Here is a 21905-nt window from a genome sequence, read left to right as displayed (position 1 = left end):
GACAAAAAAACATTGGGTGTGGCTATAACATCGGATCTAAGAGTGTTGAGCATAGTTTTGAAACCCGACCCGGTCAAGTGATCGGGTCATGGGTCAAAAAAACATATAAAAAAAACACATAACTAATTACAATGCAACACTTACATAAACCAAATTTAAATTCTAAACCAACAACATAAATTTAATTCAATATCCAAAACACAAACCAAATATAAATTATAAAATATTTAAAACAAAACATCCAACCACATAAATTCTAAAATATTTAAAACAAAACATAAATTCCAACAACATAAATTCTAAAATATTTAAAACAACAACACATTCACTTATGTTGAATTAACACATTAAGTTCTTCTGTGTCCATGAAAGAAAAATTTGGATCAAATGTCGATGTAATGGATCCACTCTCGTCAACACCTAATAAATCATCAGCATGCTCCTTTGAAACTTCATCATCACAATCATCTTCAATATCATTAACATTTATGACATCTACATTTCAAACACAATTAAGAAATAAATATTATATGTTAAACAAAACTTTATTTTAAATAATATTTATCATTAAATCATTAATCATTAATTATCATCATCTAAAGTATCTTGTAAGATAATAGTTGATAGAGCTTGGTGAAAACTCTCTACTTCGTCCGTTGTCAAGATTGATGGGTCATCTTCGACTACCCAATTTTCGATGTCAAAAATTATCTCAACATTAATTGGATCATAATTTCGTCCTTTCCAATAATTCATATATATTAAAAGCGAAGGTAAACACAATATAAGTATTAATAATACTACTAAACAAGATAAAATAATATTTAAGGAATTAGAGAAAAGAAAAATACTTTTGTTTCAATCTTAGATTGCAGTGGACGTAAACAAGGTCATTAAGCATTTGGTGCTCCAATCTATTTCTCTTCTTGGAATGAATATGTTCAAACATACTCAAATTTCTCTCACATCTCGAAGAACTACAAGTTTGACTTAACACTCATATAGCCAATTGTTATAGATTTGGAGCGTTGGTTCCATATGTCATCCACCATTCATCTATACAAAAAAATAATAAGTAAAAGTGTAAGACTGTCAAATAATATTTTTAAATATAAAAATTATATACCTGAAGGCATAAGGGTGCGATTATTTATTGCGGACACTCGGCCAAAGTCATGTTCAGCATTCCTAAAAAACTTCATCTCACTTGTAATCTTACTTTGCAATGGTAGATTTCCATGTGCATACTTCTCAATAACATCTAGAAGTCCAGAAATGGTGCTCATATGTTTATCCATTATATTTGCATCATATTGAAATTGAGGATTCAACCAAAATATCGCTGCATAAAGATTTCTATAAAATTGTCCATCCCACCGATTATTGATAATGTCTATGAAAAGTTTCACTCTAGGCTTTCTCTTTTGAAATCTCCTCATCATTTCTTCTTTTGCATGATGAATAGCATCATACAAATATCTCATCGAAGGTCTATCATCACCATCAACCAATCATAGAACTCGAACTAAAGGTTCACTTATTCGCACAATTATTGCACATTCTTCCTAAAACAAAGAGTTTAGCACACTCTTAACAAATTTTTTTTCCTTTGGTATCTTTAGCATAAGCAGATGAGACCCATTCCCTAGATGTCACCATAGCTCTCAACTCATCTTTATGAGCTAAAAAGCTTTGCAATGCAATGAAATTGGTGGCAAAACGAGTAGGAGCTGGACGAAGTATTTCTTTTCCTTCAATGAACTTCCTCGTCAAATACAATGGATAACAATTGTTGCTACCCAATTTTTTACCCATGTTTTTTATATATTTTCAAAAAAAAATCCAAAAAAATATGTTTTTTAATATATTCTCGTCATTTTAGCATTTTCAGCGTCGTCTAAAAAAGAATTTAAATTTTTAAAAGATTTTCATACGCGTTCGACTTTTCACGCGTTATTTTTAAAATCATTGATTTTCCTCATTGAGTCGACGTTGACATTGCTCGTTTTTAAAAAAATACAAAAAATAAGAAAAATCAAAATTTACAAAAAGAAAGAAGTTGAGGGACCAAGTTTGGAAACCAAGCAACATTTTGCCTATAAATACTGGTTTTCAACTCATACAAAGGGGGGCAATTTTGAAATTACTAGAAGACAAATACAAAAAACACTAACCCTAAACAAAAAAAAAAAAGAGCTCCCTCATTCTACCCAAAGAAGACGCCCCCCTCCGGTTTCAATTTTTTGAACCTCAAGCCACTGCTCACCATTTTCTTCTTCTCAAAAACAGCCAGCCGCCGGCCATCTTCTTTGATTTTTTTCTCCCTAGAGGCCGGCCATTTCAAAGCCATCATCCCCTCCCCTCTCTCGGCCATTCCTTCTCCCAGCCGGCTTGCTTTTCTTCTTCACCCGGAGGAGCCAGCAGCGCCGTCCACCACAGCAGCTCCGCCCACCACAGCGGTGCCCTCAATCGTAGATCGGTCGGCCTTTCTCCACACAGCACCTACAGCCCCTCACCAGAATCTCTCTCCCTCTCGGCCGGTCCTTTTTCCTTCAGCAACAGCACTAGCAGAGACACCCCTTCGCTCTCCCCTCTCGCCGGCCGCCTGCTTCTCCTCCCAAGATCTCTTCATCTCCATCGACAACGAAGACGCCGAACGGACGACAACATCAACGACCACAGCAACAACCCGCAGCTGACAGATCTTCACTCTCCATCGCAGCAGCCCCGTCCACAGATTCACCGGCCACCAACAGCTGCAGACCGAACAAGACCCAAAGGCCAGCAGCCCTATGGTCACACCATCGGCCGCTTGAAACAGAGAACAAGGGGAAACAAAAAGAAATCAAGCTGCGAAGAGAAGCGGATCTGCAAAACAGAAAAAAATTTAAAATCAACTGTTGTTGTGCGTTGTTTCCTTTGTTGCAGGTCACCGCCGGCGTTGGGAGACTGAGAAGAGGGAGTCAATCTAGCCCCCCATGTTGTTGGGTTTTCTTGCGGCGGCATGTGAACCCACGCGCCGCTAGTGACGGTGGCGCGTGGGGAGACGCGCCGCCAGTGTTGCTACGGCGTCAGAAGGTCTTCTATGCAATTTCTGGAGTTTTGGGGACTATTTTGTAATTTTTAAATTAATTAATGTAATTTTTATTTATTTGTTTTGATTTTGAATTTTTATTTGTATTTGTATTTGTATTGTGGATGTAAAAGAAAAGAAAAATAAATAATAAAAAAAAAGGGTTGTGTGTGTGTTTGTATTTTTGTTTATGTCATTGAATTATATATAAAAAAAAAGGGACAAAAAGAATTAATTGTTAATTTAATTATGGTTAAATATCTCAAGGACAAATAAAATCAAGTTGTATTTTCCATGAAAATGTAAGAACAAGTTTCTACATATATTCAGGGATTTAATAACTGATTTATTCAAGCCTTGGAATTTAATTAATATTGTAAATTTTCAAATCACATCAGAGCACAAAGCAACTTACTTCAGGTAGGGTGCGTTAGGGGTGCTAATACCTTCCCTAACCACAACTAGTCCCTTACCCGTGATCTTTGACAAGACCAGTACATCAGGTTTCCTAGTAGCCCTCAATGAATTACTAGGTGGCGACTCCAACGAACGAATTCAAAGCAAACGCATTAATAACAACGAAAAATCGCCAGCTGATGCCGCGCGTGGATTTTTTTTGACGTGCGACAGAATGACGACTCCATTGTGGATGGTACTGTTTCTGACATTATTGGACTAAGCTTTGTGTATTTGATGTGTTTAAGTATTTGAATTTTTATCTCTTTGTTAATATTTATTTCCATGCATTTTATAGAATTGTCTCATGCATCACATGTATTTATTTTTGAGAGCACACACATTAAACTTTAAGTTAGGTGGGGGACTAGCAGCTTACCTTATGACTTGAGTCAAGGTTTAAGTTTGTGTAAACCCCAACTCTTTGTTGAGTGCTTAGATTGGTAAATATTGGTACAAGTGCCAATTCATTACCTATTGGGCCCCTATATTGCCTTTACGAGGGTAATCACTGGGACAACAAGAGACCCTTTTTTAGAGACCAAGTAGTAAACCTATCATTTGTCTCACGTAAAAAGATTAGAACCTGCCTGTAGGATGTATGCTCCATAAATATTTGTTTTGCATCTGAGCAAACCCTTATTGAAGCATCTTGAACTCAAGACTTGTGGGTGACACAATGGTCATCACTCCAAAAATTTTCATTGTAGAGTTTGGGAAAAAATCACGATTCTTGTTCCATCATACAAGAGTTACGACCATATTGTCACCCCTCGAAGGGCGAGTTCGTCATATAGATTACATATTCATACATTTATCATGCATGTACCGGGTTGAAAGGTAGGTTCCCCCGCACAAGCTGTGCTGCAAGTGATTGAAGAAATGATGGAAGTGAAGAAAGATGTCAGATAGAGGCTCATTATCAAATTGAGGTTGAGAGCATCAAATGTGAAGTAGCTAGACTCAAATCTGCTCGAACAAGTGTTGAGCATCAAATGGAAAGAGAATGTCTGCATAGTCTTCTGTGGGAACACTGCTTGTTCACATCCAATTGAAGCTGTACCTCTCCTTTTCAGTCATAAACAACATCAACAATGCCTTCAGTCATCAACTAATGACAACTCTGGTTCTTGTCCAGTTGCACTGTTAAGTGTCCATCGCCTCTACATCATCTAATGGAACCAAACAACTAATAGCCTCCTGTACATGGTGCATTAGTCTTCTTTAAAGTTACCCCAATTATGAGCTCAATTCTAGTTCAGCAGCACAAGATGTTGGTTTGAAAAACCATGATTAGACACTGAACTTCAATGTGGCAGAGCTCTCTCTACAAAAATCCATTTATGGCTCTGCAAATTAGGAATGCAAGAGGGGATTTATAAGTTGCATATGCTACAAATATTTCTCTCATTTAGTTTCGGCACGAAGACATCTTAGTAGGTTGAAGAGCTAGACCTGGTCTGAAAAACATGAGCAGACATCAAACTTCAACGTAGCAGAGCTCTCTCGGTAGGAATCTGTTTGTGGATCCGCAAGTGGGAAATCCAAGAAGGAATACAGTAGTTTCAGATCATCTATTGATTTTCCTCCAACACTGTCAGTATTAAAACGCAAAAGTAGAGAGAAGAGACATGCCTAGACTGAAAAACATGAAGAAGACCGAAACTTCCACAGAGCAGAACTCCCTCTATTGGTGCTTGTTTGCTGCACCGTTCAATAGGAATCGAAGAAGAAATAGAGGAGATTCATGTTCATCATTTTCTCCCATAGAAAAGATAAGGCATGATTCCATGTGTCGGTAGTGGCGATGCTATAAGTTTCTGGGCGCTACCAAGATTTCATAGCTTGTGGAAGTTTTCCAACAACCCTCAACCAACCACAACAACATTGGAAGATTGACATGATGTTGTGAAGATCATCGAAAGAATTGAGCGAGCTATGAAGAAGTGAAGGATTGAAGGTTTTGTTATGGATTCCAGAACCGTGAAGAGAGTTGAATCAGAAGACGACTCTCGATTGAGAAACCTCAGTTATTTTTCCTAGTCAAGTCTCGCTCAAGCATCAACTACTCCAATGTCTTTGCCAAAGATAGACATTCCTTTGCCATATGGGTTTATTTACCAGCACTGCCAGATTCCAGACTTAGTGTCCCAGACTTCGACAAATTGCATGCAACCATCATGGTATAATTCAAACCAGATGTGAACATCATGGAGGGTTCCCAGACCATTTCAGTTGAATAGACACAAGAGTTTCAAGAATCGAGCTGAGTTTGTGAAAGATGATGTCATCAATCATGTTGTCGCCAGAACATCCTCAGAATGACATGTTGATCGAAAGTGCTTGGCGCCAACAATACCAGTCATATTGTTATGGAATTTTGCATTTTTGTTTTGATATCACATCTCATCCTTCAACGAAACATGCCTTGCTTTTGTCTATTTGTTGTTTTGAAATCAACAGATGTTTAACATTTTTTTTCTGACAAAATATTTTGATCAAACTCCAACATGCAATAAAGGTTAATCAATCCTGAAGATTAAAAGTGTTTTGATTGCAGAAATGACTCGATTCTTGTTGAAATGACATGAGGTGACCAAACAAATTTTAAGCTCACACGCAAAATTGAACCACACATCATTTAGCTAAGTTTTAGCAGTATGCATAATGACATGTAGTGGTTTCGGTAGCTATGGACTCGTGAATCATTGACTCTTACAAGTCCAAATCATTACACTGGATGAGGTCAAAATTTATCGGTTTTAACTGACTTTGCTTGAAATGAGAAAAGGCCATCTTTGTTATCCTTTCACGTTTCTTGAAATATGATCCCTTGCAGTCCTATTTTGAGCCTAGTGAAATATTTTCTTTCAAAAAAAAACTCTGACTAGGATCATACCCCACACTGGGGGCAGATGAGAGATATGTTGGAGACATTGATATGATTAATGGATAAAGGGGAAGGCTTAGAACAAAAGTTCAATGATTGAGAGAGAGCTAGAAGAAGACACATAGATTGGGGGCATATAAGAAAGTTTTAAGGAAGGCTATGAAAAAAAAAAGAATAAAAAAAAAGGAAGTTGAAATTACCTTCACTTAAAGACAAGTTAAAGATAAAGAAAGGAGAACGCCTATCACGTCTATGAAAAGCAAAAGAAATTTCAATCAATACCAAAAAAAAAGAAAAAAAAAATAAAGACTAAGCTATAAGCGTTGACTTTTGGTATCCATTATAAAGCCTACGATGTTATCAGATGATTAAGGTTGGTTTTTCCTCAAAGAAAGTTGGATTTGCATTATGATTTATGTTAATAGAAGTCTGATCTTTGAGGTTAACAAGGTTCTATGTCGTTTCCTCTACAAAGACAAGAATAGAAAACGAGTTGATGAATAATTGATGTTGATCCTAGGTTTTTGAAACCCTCAAACACCTTTTGAGCCTTTGAAATTCTTTTCTTTCATAGCCATGAACCATAGCCTGCATTACGTGCTTTTAAAAGCCCTTTTTAATCAAGCAAGCAATTTGAATCAATAAATGGCGCTCTCAAAACTTGAAGAGCTTTTCCATAAGGGTCGTGACTTCATGAATTAAGCTACTGGTTATTATGCATGCTGATAAAATAAATACTGAGAAAGGAAACAACTTTTTTTTTATCAAGCCTGAGCATCTAGTCATTTGAAGTTCACAAAAAATATCACCTCATCACAAACCATATAAAAAAAAAAAGATACACCTAAAATCAGAGTTTAAAGTGGATACAAAGAACCATGAAAAGGTCATTTTAAATCTTACAACGGGTCATTTCTGTTTTCAAGATATAAGACAATCAAAGGACTGCATTGAATAGTATGTTGGGTCTTTGACCAAAGAAGTTTGAATTTCAAGAGAAAAAAATAAAATAATTTCAAAAACAGACATCTCTCTGATTTCATTTCAACAATTAGACTTGAATAGACATGATTGTTGAAATGTGAGATTTGATTCCAGAACAAGAAAGATTTTCAAACAAGAAAGATTTTCAAATAAGAACATCAATTGAGTTTGCAAAATCCTTGACAAAAATGACATCAACATTTCTCGACACTCCTTGAAACGTTGACCGCCTGGGAGCAATACAGTGGGCCCTTAGAAGAAAAACAAACAACATTCTGATCAGCCGGGGTCAAAGAAAGAATCAGATGATGAGTCATCAAAGTACATGAAAGTTATGTTTAGCATCTGACAATGACAAAGGAAGACCTTTTTTAGTATAAACAGATGAACGAGGATTCATATCATTGCTGGGGCCAATGTTGTTTAAAGATAATCCATGATCTAGTGCATTTCAGCAGCAATTGATGAGCAACGCTGCACTAGAAAGATATTTTCATATCTTCATCTTGGGTTACCCTGTAAAACATGGTTATGACTCCTGACAGATGTTATCGGTTATTTTCATGATCTGATTTGACAAGCTAAGAGGAATCCATAGAGAAATACATCGCGCTTACAATGATGAGCTGTTTACTGCAAAGCATGAGATTCATGTCTGGATGACTTGGCAGTCCCATGAAGGTTGGTGACCATACATGCTTGAATGGTGTTTCAACCGAAGGCAAGTTCATGACTGATTAACAATCTTGATGGGTGTTGGCATGATGCACACAATCAATTAGGGGATAATTCTCAGAATAAGTCAGGAGAGAAAATCCTTCATGATGAATCAAGCAGTACCACACTTGGGGGCAAGGTCAAGCTTGATGAACGATGCAAGCAGTAATTATCAAAGACAGCCCGGGATGGGCACTGCATTTACAGTTGAGTGGATGGCTAGCACATGAATAAGCCACTGCACGGAAGAACAAAGAAAGCTTTGGGATACAAACAAGGGCACCCTATGACGATGGAGCATCAAAGAGGGGGGGACGTATATTTCAAATCAGGTAAGGATGCATGCATATCATCTAACCTCAAAAAAAAAAAAAAACCATTTGCACATATTTTTGAATTGTTACAGGAAAATCCTTAATGAGGTCCAATAAGATGGTGGAAAAAGAAAGAAGCATTGTGGTGATGATAATAAAGAATTGGTTTTTGATCATGGAATAAAAGGACGATGGGATGAACCCTACCATTAGAAAAATCCCAAAGAAATGAATAGATCAACCTTGCAACCGGGAAGCCTCGAGTTTTCAACCCTTGCAGTCAGGAAACACCGAGTTTTCAAACCCTATGATCGGGAATTATCAGGAAGCACCAAGTTTTCCAGGCCTTCTTTTGTCATCCCCTCAGGACTTCGCCAGGTAAGTCCTATTTTTCACACTTTTCATATCACATTTTTTCCATCTAGGTAGGTCGTCCATCATAATAAGATCGTTTTTCATATTTTTTCCATCCGGGTAGGTCGCCCATCATAATAAGACCGTTTTTCACATTTTTTCCATTCGGGTAGGTCACCCATGACAATGAGACCGCACTTTTTTTTATTTTAGGTAGGTCACCCATTATAATGAGACCACACCATCATTTTTTTTCTTGGTAGGTCACCCATTACAATGAGACCATTCTCCATCTTTTTTTTTACCTGGGTAGGTCACCCATAATAATGAGGTCATTCCTCCCCCTAGGTAGGTCACCCATAAGAATGAGACCACTCCTCCCCCTTTCACCGGGTAGGTCACCCATCACAATTAGACCATCATTTTTTTTTGGTAGGTCACCCATTAGAATGAGACCATTCTCCATCTTTTTTTATCTAGGTAGGTCACCCATAATAATGAGGTCATTCTTCCCTTTGGGTAGGTCACCCATAAGAATGAGACCACTCTTTCCCTTTTCCACTTAGGTAGGTCACCCATCACAATGAGACCACCATTGTTTCTAGGTAGGTCACCCATTAGAATGAGACCATTCTCCATCTTTTTTTTACCTGGGTAGGTCACCCATTATAATGAGGCCATTCTTCCCCTTGGGTAGGTCACCCATAAGAATGAGACCACTCTTCCCCTTTTCCACTTGGGTAGGTCACCCATCACAATGAGACCACCATTTTTTATGGGTAGGTCACCCATTAGAATGAGACCATTCTCCATGTTTTTTTTACCTGGGTAGGTCACCCATTATAATGAGGTCATTCTTCCCCCTGGGTAGGTCACCCATAAAAATGAGACCACTCTTCCCCTTTTCCACTTGGGTAGGTCACCCATCACAATGAGACCATCATTTTTTTCTGGGTAGGTCACCCATTAGAATGAGACCATTCTCCATCTTTTTACATGGGTAGGTCACCCATAATAATGAGGTCATTCTTCCACCTAGGTAGGTCACCCATTACAATGAGACCACTCTTTCTTTTTCTTGGGTAGGTCACCCATTACAATGAGACTGCACTTCATATTCTTTCCATCTAGGTAGGTAACCCATCATAATGAGACTATTTTTTCACATTCTTTCCACCTGGGTTGGTTACCCATTACAATGAGACCACTTTTTACACATTCTTTTGTTCTAGTTGAATGAGGTCGCCAGATAGGATCTCATGTAGCTTTGGTTAAAGGGAATCTCCATATGGGATTTCAGGTTGACCGAGTTACACACATTCTTTGGTTTTGGTTAAAGGAGGTCGCCAGATGGGATCTCGGGATAATGAAAAAAAAAAGAGACAAAAAAAAAAAGAACAGAGTAAGGTTTTTAGATGAAGTGGATATTGAGCAAACAGAAATACAAGTTTTTTCTTTACAAAGCTTACTATGCAAAACATTGAGGATTTTTGCTTCGTAAGCATTGTAAAGAGGGGCATCTGTTGCTACCCAATTTTTTACCCATGTTTTTTTATATATTTTCAAAAAAATCTAAAAATAGAGAAAAACAATGAAAATCCAAAAAAATATGTTTTTTAATATATTCTTGTCATTTTAGCATTTTCAGCGTCGTCTAAAAAAGAATTTAAATTTTCAAACGCGTTCGACTTTTCACGCGTCATTTTTAAAATCATTGATTTTCCTCATTGAGTCGACGTTGACATTGCTCGTTTTCAAAAAAATACAAAAAATAAGAAAAATCAAAATTTACAAAAAGAAAGAAGTTGAGGGACCAAGTTTGGAAACCAAGCAACATTTTGCCTATAAATACTGGTCTTCAACTCACAGAAGGGGGGGCAATTTTGAAATTACCAGAAGACAAATACAAAAAACACTAACCCTAAACAAAAAAAAAAAAAGAGCTCCCTCATTCTACCCAAAGAAGCCGCCCCCCTCCGGTTTCAATTTTTTGAACCTCAAGCCACTGCTCACCATTTTCTTCTTCTCAAAAACAGCCAGCCGCCGGCCATCTTCTTTGATTTTTTTCTCCCTAGAGGCCGGCCATTTCAAAGCCATCATCCCCTCCCCTCTCTCGGCCATTCCTTCTCCCAGCCGGCTTGCTTTTCTTCTTCACCCGGAGAAGCCAGCAACGCCGTCCACCATAGCAGCTCCGCCCACCACAGCGGCGCCCTCAGTCTTAGATCGGTTGGCCTTTCTCCACACAGCACCCACAGCCCCTCACCAGAATCTCTCTCCCTCTCGGCCGGTCCTTTTTCCTTCAGCAACAGCACCAGCAGAGACACCCCTTCGCTCTCCCCTCTCGCCAGCCACCTGCTTCTCCTCCCAGGACCTCTTCATCTCCATCGACAACGAAGACGCCGAACTGACGACAGCAGCAGCGACCACAACAACAACCCGCAGCTGACAGATCTTCACTCTCCATCGCAGCAACGCCGTCCACAGATTCACCAGCCACCGACAGCTGCAGACCGGACAAGACCCAAAGGCCAGCAGCCCTATGGTCACACCACCGGCCGCTTACAACTCTTGAGGGGTCTGCAGACTCCAAGCATGGCAGGAAAAACCCAAACGTATGGGTCTGCACCTCGCTCCCGGTTTTGCACACCCCAAGCGCGAGGTTATGCAGACCTAGGCGAGAGAGTCTGCAGCCGCAAGGGTGAGGGTTTGGAAATTGTGAGTGGGTCTATAGACCCGCTCGCCTAGGTCTACATCCTTTGCGCGCGGTTCTGCAAAGCTTGGGCGCAAGAGTGCATACCCGCTCGCCTGGGTTTGCAGCCTTGCACATAACCTAGTCTTAGCGCCTTGTGTTTGCAACCTAGGGCCTGCAATGCTACTTGGCGAACGGGTGCCCAAGGCTTGCCAGCCACAGCACCATGTCTCTGCAGCTCAGGGGCTGCAGCCTCACCAAAACTGTAGTTGACCCAGGGAAGCTAGTTTGCAGCCTCATCATGCCCCACCAAACAGTGCAATCCACAGTGAAATCACTCATAGTTCACAGTCACTCTCGCTATAATGTCAAACAGTGCAATACATAGTGATAGCACTTTCAATCCATAATAATTTTCATTATAGTAAACTATTAATCCTTTTTAGTTATAGTTAATAAACCAACCCATAATAGGCCAAAGAAAAGCATAGGCTTCTCATTTGATTATTATTATTATTATTATTATTATTATTAAAACCTAATGCTTGCTTTAAGCATGTTTTGGTCCGATTTAAAGCATAAACTTATCCAAGTTGCTGCAACCTCACAAGATACTTTCAAGTATCTTCGAACTATCCATGAGCTCTATTCATGAGCTTTGCCTATCATCCTCAATTAGATAGCTGAATTATTGCAAAAACAAAGCTGTTGCCATGGTGCTGGTATAATGATCCAACTTATTTGAGGAAAGCTCTACATGGTATAAAAGAGTGTGTGTATATAGTTTTATTGTGTGGTTCAGTTAATTATTTGAAAATTACTTATATAAAAGAAAATTTATTTCAAAAGTGATACTTTAAGTGGTGAAAATGAACTTCACATTTAAAACAAGTGTTTAAAAATATAGTAATTATTGTTTTTAAAAGTATCATTTATTTTAAAATATATCAAAATAAATTTTTTAAAAAAAAATATTTATGATATCAACATATTAAAATGATCTGAAAATAGCAAAAAAAATATTAAATTGAAGCAAGAAAAAACTAAAAAAATATTAAATTAAAAAATATATTTTTAAAATACAAAACCAAACAAACAATTTAATTTTTTATTGACAATTAGCTATTTTTTCAAGTTCATTTTGTTATTGTGATATCGATTACTTTTTAAAAAGTTTTTTAAAAAAATATATTAAAATAATATTTTTTTATTTTTAAAAATTTACTTTTAACATAGTTGAAAACATAAAAACAAAATTAAAAACAAAATTAAATTAAAAAATAAACACTTTTAAAATAAATAAATAAAAACAAAACTTATATTTCATTATAAAAACCACACCACCGCACGGATCAACCTTCCCTGATTCATTTCTTTTCCTATTGGCGGATTATCTTAGTGAGCTGATTTGGTCAGTCACAGCCACTACAACAGTTGATTCATGGCTGCAGTCCTTGCCTTTGACACCTCTGTGACCAGCAAGATATTAACAGGAGGAAAGGGAGTGGTCGGTTCTCTCTTCCAAGCTCTCACGGGCACCGTCAGTTCATATGAACACATCAGTACCGGTAATTTTCACTTTGATGGCTATCCTGCATCTGTATCAACTTCCTTTTGTTTTTTTTTTTTTTTGTGGTATTTTTCGGGGAGGCTAATGTCTGTTAAATCTTTTCCAGTATGAGCTTGTTTTTCCTAAGATGGAATCAAGTCACTTCATGTTTAACTTGCTCTGTGTAAGCTCTTTGAGGGACCCAAATTAGAATTAAAGTTGATCATTACAACTAATCTCCAGTGCTTGATAAATTAGAGTCTGTTTAATCACTTAGGGTAGTTGGATGCAGGAAAGGCTGCACAGCAAGTGAACGTACCCTGTCCCAAGAGGTTGCGCTGCCTCATCTGCAACAAGCTGTGACCCTATAACCAGGAGAAATGATGGAAGCTTTTTGATCAGACATCTCTAGCCTTTTCATTAGGTAATTGGGTATCCACACTCTTTCTGAAAGCAGAGGGTTATTAATATTGATGCCTTCTTATTGCAAATTTTGTTGCAATGTTTCTTTTACTTTTTCTTGGCTGGTGTTTTAATCCCTTTTCAACCTACAAAGCTGCTGTCTATATCTTCTATCGTCCTTGAACGTGGTTTTTGCAATCTTGACTGTGTGTAGAAAGATTAAAACAATTATATGTGTGTATACATCAGCATCTAGATACATTATCGCCATTTTTTTTATTCCACTACTAGTCTGTGAATAAACCACCCGGCCAGCAGCCATATCCCACTGAACTGCACTCTAGTTAGGATAATCGATGATACTGGGTGTTGGATTTTCTGTATTTTAGAAAGTTGACTGAAGCCTATGCTTTCTGCGGTCACTATATCAGAAGTCAGAATAGTTCAATATGTAATTAACCTTCAATGTAAAAACGAGGCAGGCATAAGTGATTAATCATTTTAGTCCATAACAGAAGTAAGTGGAGAGTTTTATGAAAAAAGGAACAAGGACTAAATGAATGGAGAAGGAAGATCTGTGAAACTGATTCTAACTAGTTTGGGAATGCGGCATAGTTGAGTTGAAATGTGGGGTGGGGTTAGAGCACGGAGGAGAATGGAAGAAGCTACACGGCCATCATTGACCAGCATTGTTTCATCAAACATTGTACTATTTCAACCATGTGTTTTGCTTAAATCATAAATTATACCTATGTTTCTATGCTAATTAATTAACCCCTCTTGGAGCAGTCTTTGTGGTGCTTTGAGGATTACCATGGTATGCACAAACCTTCTAAGTTTTCCAATCTACCTTCCTCTTCACCACTAATACCAGGCTTGCCACATGCCAGCTGTTAGTCTTTAGGTTAAAGAATTTTTACCTCGTTAAGCCATGATTCAACGACCACAGCTGAGGATTGAGTCGGTACTCGAGAGGGAATGAGCAGAGTAATCATTAGATCTATGGAAAGACAAGGTGAAATCCCCAGGCTCTTCATGACTAACTGGCATCAAATCTATGCTAGCACCATCAAGAGGCATCTCTGGCAGGCTAGCATTCCCATCCAGATATTGCGCAATTTGCCTCATGCTTGGCCTAGCTTGTGGTGTAGAGAAAGAACAAAGCAGACCTAGCTTCAAAACCAATTCCATTTCCTCCACCACGTAATTACCTTCCAATTTTGGATCCCCTGTTCGAAGAATGTCTCCTAATTTCCAGGAATCAAGAACCCAGTCAACCAAAATCATCTTTTCTGCTGATTGTTCTGGCTCTACAGGTTTCCTTCCACAAGCCATTTCAAGCATAAAAGTGCCAAAAGCAAAAACATCACTGCTGGTAGTGGTCCTTCCTGTTCTAGTAACCTCTGGCGCAATATATCCAACTGTTCCAACCACACAGGTTGTTTGAGGATTGGCCCCACGATCATAGAATTTAGCAAGCCCAAAATCTCCTAGTCGACCATTGAAATCATCATCTAACAGTATATTGCTAGCTTTCACATCTCTATGCAGAACAACCTGTTCCCACTCTTCATGGAGGTAAAGAAGGGCAGACGCAACTCCTCTGAGGACCTGATATCGATGAACCCAATTAAAGCTGGGTGTGTCATTGTGAAATAGGAGTTTATCAAGGCTTCCGTGGGGCATGTAATCATAGACCAAGAGGAGCTCTCCCTTTCTCCGACAATAGCCTAGGAGCTGGACCAAGTTCCTGTGCCTCAGCCTTCCCATGCTAACAATCTCAGCAACAAACTGCTTAGTTCCTTGTTTGGAATCATGGGATACTTTCTTGATCGCGACTTGCATGTTGGAAGAAGGCAATACTCCTCTGTAAACCTTTCCAAAACCTCCACTTCCCAGCAACTTTCTGTCCGTGAAACCTGTAGTTGCTTTGTATAAATCCTTGTAGGAGAATCTTTGAGGACCATACTCCTGTTCCCAATCTTCGCGCAGCTCTTCATATTTCTTCCTCTTTATTATATAAGCAGCACCAGAGATTGCTACCAGAAAAATGATTGCTGTTATTGCTGGGACCAGAATTCTTAAATATGGCTTCTTTCTTGATTTTCTTTGAGGGGGAAGTGAAGGCAACTTTGACACGTCAAGACTTTGAGCTTGTCCGCCTCTGTTGAAGCTCCACCCCAGAATATAGTGGCTGCTAGCCACTGCTCCAGTAGATGAAGAAAAACCAACGTACATAGAATCCAACATAACAGAAGAAAGATCGAGAGGTGTTGACAAGAGAGGCAAGGTTGGTTTTGTTCTTGTGACAGGAGCAACTGTAACATTGAGTAGCTTCTCTGCTTCATCATAATCTATCCACACGTGCATCACATGACCACTTATGAGAGTCAAGCTCTTATTCTCCTTTTCCTCATCTGAAAAGTAGGTCACCGGAGCAGATTCAATGGATAGCAAGCTGTTTACATCAATTCCAACGTGGCTGTCATTGATGTCTTTAAGATCCTGGCTTGGAACTGCATCCAGCTCAACTGCCAATAGATGGTTTGAAGATTGGCCATCGCTTGTAATATTGAGGATTCCAAAGTACTGAGCTGCCACAGCCCCTGTGAAGTTCACAGAAGGAGAGATCATGAAGGCTATGCCATGGCCACCAAGTGTAGGCAGCTCCGGAACCATGGCAAACGCAAACTGGGTGGAGAACGAGAGAGACCGAGAATTGTTGATTAAAGATGTGTTGAACTGAAAAGGGAATGGGAAGAAAGCACGGCCAATTTGCCGTTTTGAAGTGTTTGTCAGCTCTAAGAGACCATTTGGATGGATTTTTGCGATCCCCGTGAGGACCAGGTTGGCTCCAGTGAAGCCATGATAGATGAACTGATTTTTCTGTTGAGCTAAGGCCAAGAGCTTCGAGGAAACAAACAGGGCGAGTAGGAAGTGCAATAATTTGAAAGCGGCAACCATCACAGGAACAAATAGAAGATTGTTTTTGCTTCTTCAGATACACATTGGTAAAAGGTTTTTCGCTTCGAGTTTTTCCTTAATTGTTGTTGCAGTTTCAAATCCTCGTTCTAAAGACTGAATTATTAACACGTCTCTTCACATTGCTATGACGTGCGCGCATACCTTCTCCAAAGCTTTTTCTCTGAAAAAATAGGGAAAACTACTTTTCAAAGTTGATACAAGGTCAAAGAAAATAAAATTCTAAAATCTTCTATGGCAAGAAACGAATTCTATTACTAATTAGACTTCCAAAATAATTATCATTTTACTGATTATTGCAGATTGAATCAATAGTTTTAAACCTCTGTTGCTCGGATTCCCTAGTTTGCTCGGAGATGCGATGCGCAAGTGTTCGGATTCAGACCTGGTTTTTCAGAATTCCCTAGTTTGTTCACAGATTTGAAGTGTTGAAGGAACTCTACTTAATTTAGGGTAAGAAAAAGATTGAAGTAACAAAGAGCACATCAGTAATTTAGGGTAAAAAAAAGATTTGAAGTGGCATTTCTTTATTTTATCTAAACCAAAATAAAATAGTGTACATCAGTCTTTTACTGCGCTTAAGAAAGTTTAAGGATAAATAATAGCCCCAGAAAAATTAGTTTTGATAACTCTTTTGTTTTTTATGGTTTTTTAATAATAAAAAAAAAATAATACAAGAAGATATTTTTGCTATTGATGAATTTGATAAGATAAATGGGCAAATCTGCAGTTGCACCGTTCCAATGAATAAACTGGGTCCAGTACGTGTCGAGATTAATTTAATTTAATTTAATTTAAATGGTGAACTTAACACGAAAATTCCATACGTTATTCCTAGGTGGCCATCTTTGACTTTTTTATACATAAGAACGATACAATCTTAGAAAAAGCACTGCGCCCTTGTTAAAAATTGATAGTGTTTTGGAACCGATTAAATTTTAAAAAAAATTTAAATTAATATTTTTTTTAATATTTTTAGATTATTATAATATATTGATATTAAAAATAATTTTTTAAAAAATAAAAATATATTATTTTAATATATTTTTTAAAAAAAATATTTTAAAAAATAACTATCATCATACTCTAAAACATGATCTTTCAACTGCTTTAATTTTTTGAAGGATGGTCAAAGTGAGCCCTCTGATTCTCAATGCTTAACTCTAAATTTTTAGTCTACTTTGTGTTTTGATGAAGAAACTAGGAGAGGGTAAAGACGACAATAAACAAGTTGAAGTAGTCACTAGTTAGTTTTATTTAGAGATTTTTGTTCTTGTATTTTAAAAAATATTAAAAAAAAATTATTTTTTATTTTAAATTAATATTTTTATAATATTTTAAATTACTTTAATATGCTGATATCAAAAATAATTTTAAAATAAATATTATTTTAATACATTCTAAAAAAAAATACAATTAAAAAAACAATATTCACTCCGCTTTCTTTCAAAAGAAAATAGTAATAAATGAATATAATAAATAGTAGAAATTAAATACGCCATGCGATGCGAAGCAATGCCGTAGCGGATACGTAATGGCTAAGAAAGGAACTTGAGGTGGACACGTAATGCGTTGGCGTGGCTCTCGTCTCGTCTCCTAGTGTAAGATGCATGCATAGCACACAGATTATTTGCTGCTTATCCTTGAACCAACTACACTTATGCCTCTACCCATTTAGCTCTCGTCAATAATATTAATTCCAAATTGAAAGATTATGAGATTTTATAATTTACTTATATAGGGCGAAGTTGGAGGTTTAAATTGGCTTATGAATCACAAAAAAATTTAGAAAAAAAAAGATTCTAAACAATATAAATTTTAAGTTTAAAATCAGGTACTTGACTAGGGCTCGAGTTAATTATAAAATATATTTTTTTGTTTGGATTAATATGCATGATTAATTAAGCCATTTAAATTTAAATAAAAACATTTTTAGTGAGTATCAAGAAGGTGGGATTATTCTAGTAATTAATAAAATTAATTATTGTATGTGGAGGGGGTGTGTAGAGAGTGGTCAAAGAATCTTTCTTCTGTCGACAACCCTTTACACCTATTTTCTTGACGTTTTCTAGCTTTCTTTTTTACTTGAGCGTCTATTATAGAGATTTAGGTTATATGTTAACATAGAATTTGTTATATGTTTCCATGAATCAATTACTTCTGCTAGTAAAGAAATATTTGTATTTTAATAAACGAACTATACAATTATACAATTTTAACATAATTGAATAACTCCTACAAGCCCTTCTTGTCTCTGGGCTTACGGTCTGCAGGGCGGGCGACTGTTCCATGCTAACAGCTCACAAGACACAAGTGGTTGAAAAAAAATTGCAGAAATGCTACAATCTTCAAAGTTCTTCGGCACCTTCCTCTATATTTCACATCAAACAAGTCTTAATGTACATATATATTTACGTAAACAGTCCTCCATGAAGCATTGCTGGTTCAACGACCACTGAGGATTGATTCAGAGTCGGACAAGGAATTGGAAGAAATTTCACCTGATGATATCGGGATTGTTAAAACATGCTCTCTAGATGCTTCATTGCTAACCGGAACTAAACCGATTCCTGCACCGTGCAGTGGTAAATCAGGTAAAGTAGCATTTCCATCCAGATATTGCACCGCTTGCCTCATGCTAGGTCTAGCTGCCGGAGTGCGATGTGTACAGAGCAGGCCTAGCTTCAAGACCAACTCCATTTCTTCCTCCACGTGGTTGCCTTCAAATCTAGGATCAACTGTCCCAAGAATGGCACCTCTGTTCCAGCATTCAAGTACCCAGTCAACAAGAACAACCTCCTCAGGTGGTCTCTCTGACTCTACAGGCTTCCTTCCACATGTTACTTCGAGCATAAATGTCCCAAACGAAAAAACATCGCTGCAGGTAGTTGACTTTCCTGTTCTAGTAATCTCCGGTGCAAGATATCCAACTGTTCCAACCACTTTGGTTGTTTGAGGAGTTGATCCATGGTCATGAAACTTAGCAAGCCCAAAATCTCCTAGCCGTCCGTTAAGATCGGCATCTAATAGAACATTGCTAGCTTTCACATCTCTATGCAGAACAACCTGTTCCCACTCTTCATGGAGGTAAAGAAGAGCAGACGCAACTCCCCGGATGATTTGATATCGCCGAGCCCAGTTAAGGCTGGGTGTGTCATTGCGAAATAGGAGTTTATCGAGGCTTCCATTGGGCATATAGTCATAGACCAAGAGGAGCTCTCCCTTTCTCCGGCAATAGCCGAAGAGCTGGACCAAGTTCCGGTGCCTCAGCCTCCCCATGCTAACAATCTCAGCAACGAATTCCTTAGTACCTTGCCTGGAATCATGGGATACTTTCTTGATCGCCACTTGCATACTGGAAGAAGGCAATACTCCTCTGTAAACCTTTCCAAAACCCCCACATCCCAGCAACTCACTGTCTGTGAAACCCTTGGTTGCCTTGTATAAATCCTTGTAGGAGAATCTTTGAGGACCATATTCCTGTTCCCAATCTTCGCGCAGTTCTTCATATTTCTTCCGCCTTATTATACAAACATCACCAGAGATTGCTACCAGCAAAATGATTGCTGTTATTGCTGGGACCATAATTCTTAAATGTGGTTTCTTTGTTGATTTTCTTCGAGTAGGAAGTGTAGGCAACTTGGACACGTCAAGACTTTGAGCTTGTCCGCCTCTGTTGAAGCTCCACCCCAGAATATAGTGGCTGCTAGCCACTGCTCCAGTAGATGAAGAAAAACCAACGTACATAGAATCCAACATCACAGAAGAAAGATCGAGAGGTGTTGACAAGAGAGGCAAGGTTGGTTTTGTTCTTGTGACAGGAGCAACTGTAACATTGAGTAGCTTCTCTGCTTCATCATAATCTATCCACCCGTGCATCACATGACCACTTATGAGAGTCAAGCTCTTATTCTCCTTTTCCTCATCTGAAAAGTAGGTCACCGGAGCAGATTCAATGGATATCAAGCTGTTTACATCAATTCCAACGTGGTTGTCATTGATGTCTTTAAGATCCAGGCTTTGAAATGCATCCAGCTCAACTGCCAATAGATGGTTTGAAGGCAGGCCATTGCTTGTAGAATTGAGGATTCCAAAGTACTGAGCTGCCATAGCCCCTGTGAAGTCCACAGATGGAGAGATGGTGAAGGCCATGCCTTGGCCACCAAGTGTAGGCAGTTCAGGGACCATGGCAAACGCAAACTGGGTAGAGAATGAGAGAGACCGAGAATTGTTGAATAAAGATGTGTTGAATTGAAAAGTGAATGGGAAGAAAGCACGGCCAATTTGGTGTTTTGAAGTGTTTGTCAGCTCTAAGAGACCATTTGGATGGATTTTTGCATTCTCGCCGAGGAGCAGGTTGGCTCCAGTGAAGCCATGATAGATGAAGTGGTTTTCCTCTTGAGCAAAGGCCGAGAGCTTCAAGGAAACAAACAGGCCGAGTAGAAAGTGCAATGATTTGAACGATGCAATCACCATTGTTATACACGGCGCGGCTCCAGTTTTTTTTTGTAATAAAAAAATTATTTAGGTAAAATGAAGATTTGATTGGAGTTCGTAATTTACTAAGTTTAAAGTAATTAGAAATTCAGCGTTGATTATGATAAATTGAAAGTAAACATCATTTTTAAAATATTTTTTCAAGAAAAGAAAAATGTTATTTTTAATTGTGTTTTTTTAAAAAAAAATTATAATATTTTTTAATTGGTCTATCAACATGGGACTGGAAATAACAGTTTTGACTCAAAATAATTCAAAAATTTATTTTTATCTCGGTCGGCATAGTTTGACTTATATTAACTTGGTGGCTTGGTTTTAACTAAAAATAATGGTTTTGCCCCAAAACAATTAGAAATTTTATTTTTTATCCTTGTCGACATGATTTGATCTGTATTGATCCGGTGAACTCAATTTTAACTGAAAATAATAATTTTGACCTCAGAAGGAATGAAATTCATTTTTTTACCCCGATCGACACGGTTTTGACCCATATTGACCCAATAAACTCTTTTTTTTTTTAGGGAAAAGATGGTTTGAATTGAGAAAAATATATTTTTGAATTTTAAAACTTTTTTTATATAATTTTTTAGATTTTTATGAATACAAATAAAAATAAAATAACATTCAGTAAAATTTGGAGAATTCAAAGTTAAGCTATTACGATCATAATAACGTGCAGAAGATTGTTTTTGCTTCTTCAGTTTCACATTGGTAAAAGAAAACAATAGAGCAACGTCAAAGTCTTCTTGATCAAATTGAAGGCTTCAAGTGGAAAAATGATTCGAAAGAGTTGGCTATTGATGCATGGAAAAGTCAGTAAGGAGTCATGAGTACGAATTAATAATTATAAATGATATCGACTATTATCAAAAAGATTAAAAAAAAAAAAAAACTTTGCACTTCGAGGTTTCCTTGATCGTTGCTCCAGAGCTAGGTTCATATCCTTAGTCTAACTAAAGACTGAAATATTATCACCGTTTTTCCCCATTGTTATGACT

At 37.7% G+C, this 21905-nt stretch overlaps 2 protein-coding genes and 1 long non-coding RNA gene across 3 annotated transcripts; 1 reads left to right on the top strand and 2 right to left on the bottom strand.

Annotated features, from left to right (window-relative positions):
* Positions 1–12807: 12807 nt before the first annotated feature.
* On the top strand, positions 12808–17019 carry LOC118057994 (uncharacterized). The gene is made up of 4 exons (XR_004689071.2): positions 12808–13045; positions 13154–13210; positions 13319–13450; positions 16713–17019. It is a non-coding gene; the product is annotated as an uncharacterized lncRNA (long non-coding RNA).
* Positions 13090–16699, bottom strand: LOC118057991 (L-type lectin-domain containing receptor kinase SIT2-like). The gene has a single exon (XM_035070722.2). It carries the CDS (start codon positions 16390–16392, stop codon positions 14365–14367), a length of 2028 nt encoding a protein of 675 aa, XP_034926613.1. The 5' UTR covers positions 16393–16699; the 3' UTR covers positions 13090–14364.
* Positions 17020–18560: 1541 nt separating the features above from the next.
* Positions 18561–20910, bottom strand: LOC118057987 (L-type lectin-domain containing receptor kinase SIT2-like). The gene has a single exon (XM_035070717.2). The coding sequence runs from the start codon at positions 20884–20886 to the stop codon at positions 18856–18858; it is 2031 nt and encodes a 676-aa protein (XP_034926608.1). The 5' UTR covers positions 20887–20910; the 3' UTR covers positions 18561–18855.
* Between the last annotated feature and the right edge of the window lie 995 nt (positions 20911–21905).

Source organism: Populus alba, chromosome 9 (assembly GCF_005239225.2).
Source record: "Populus alba chromosome 9, ASM523922v2, whole genome shotgun sequence".
Classification (NCBI taxonomy): Eukaryota; Viridiplantae; Streptophyta; class Magnoliopsida; order Malpighiales; family Salicaceae; genus Populus; species Populus alba.
The sequence above is the reverse complement of the archived record's forward strand: the minus strand, read 5'-3'. Positions and strand labels throughout refer to the sequence as shown.

Coding starts and splice junctions, on each gene's coding strand:
- LOC118057987 (XM_035070717.2), bottom strand. CDS start 20,886: ATGGTGATTGCATCGTTCAAATCATTGCACTTTCTACTCGGCCTGTTT.
- LOC118057991 (XM_035070722.2), bottom strand. CDS start 16,392: ATGGTTGCCGCTTTCAAATTATTGCACTTCCTACTCGCCCTGTTTGTT.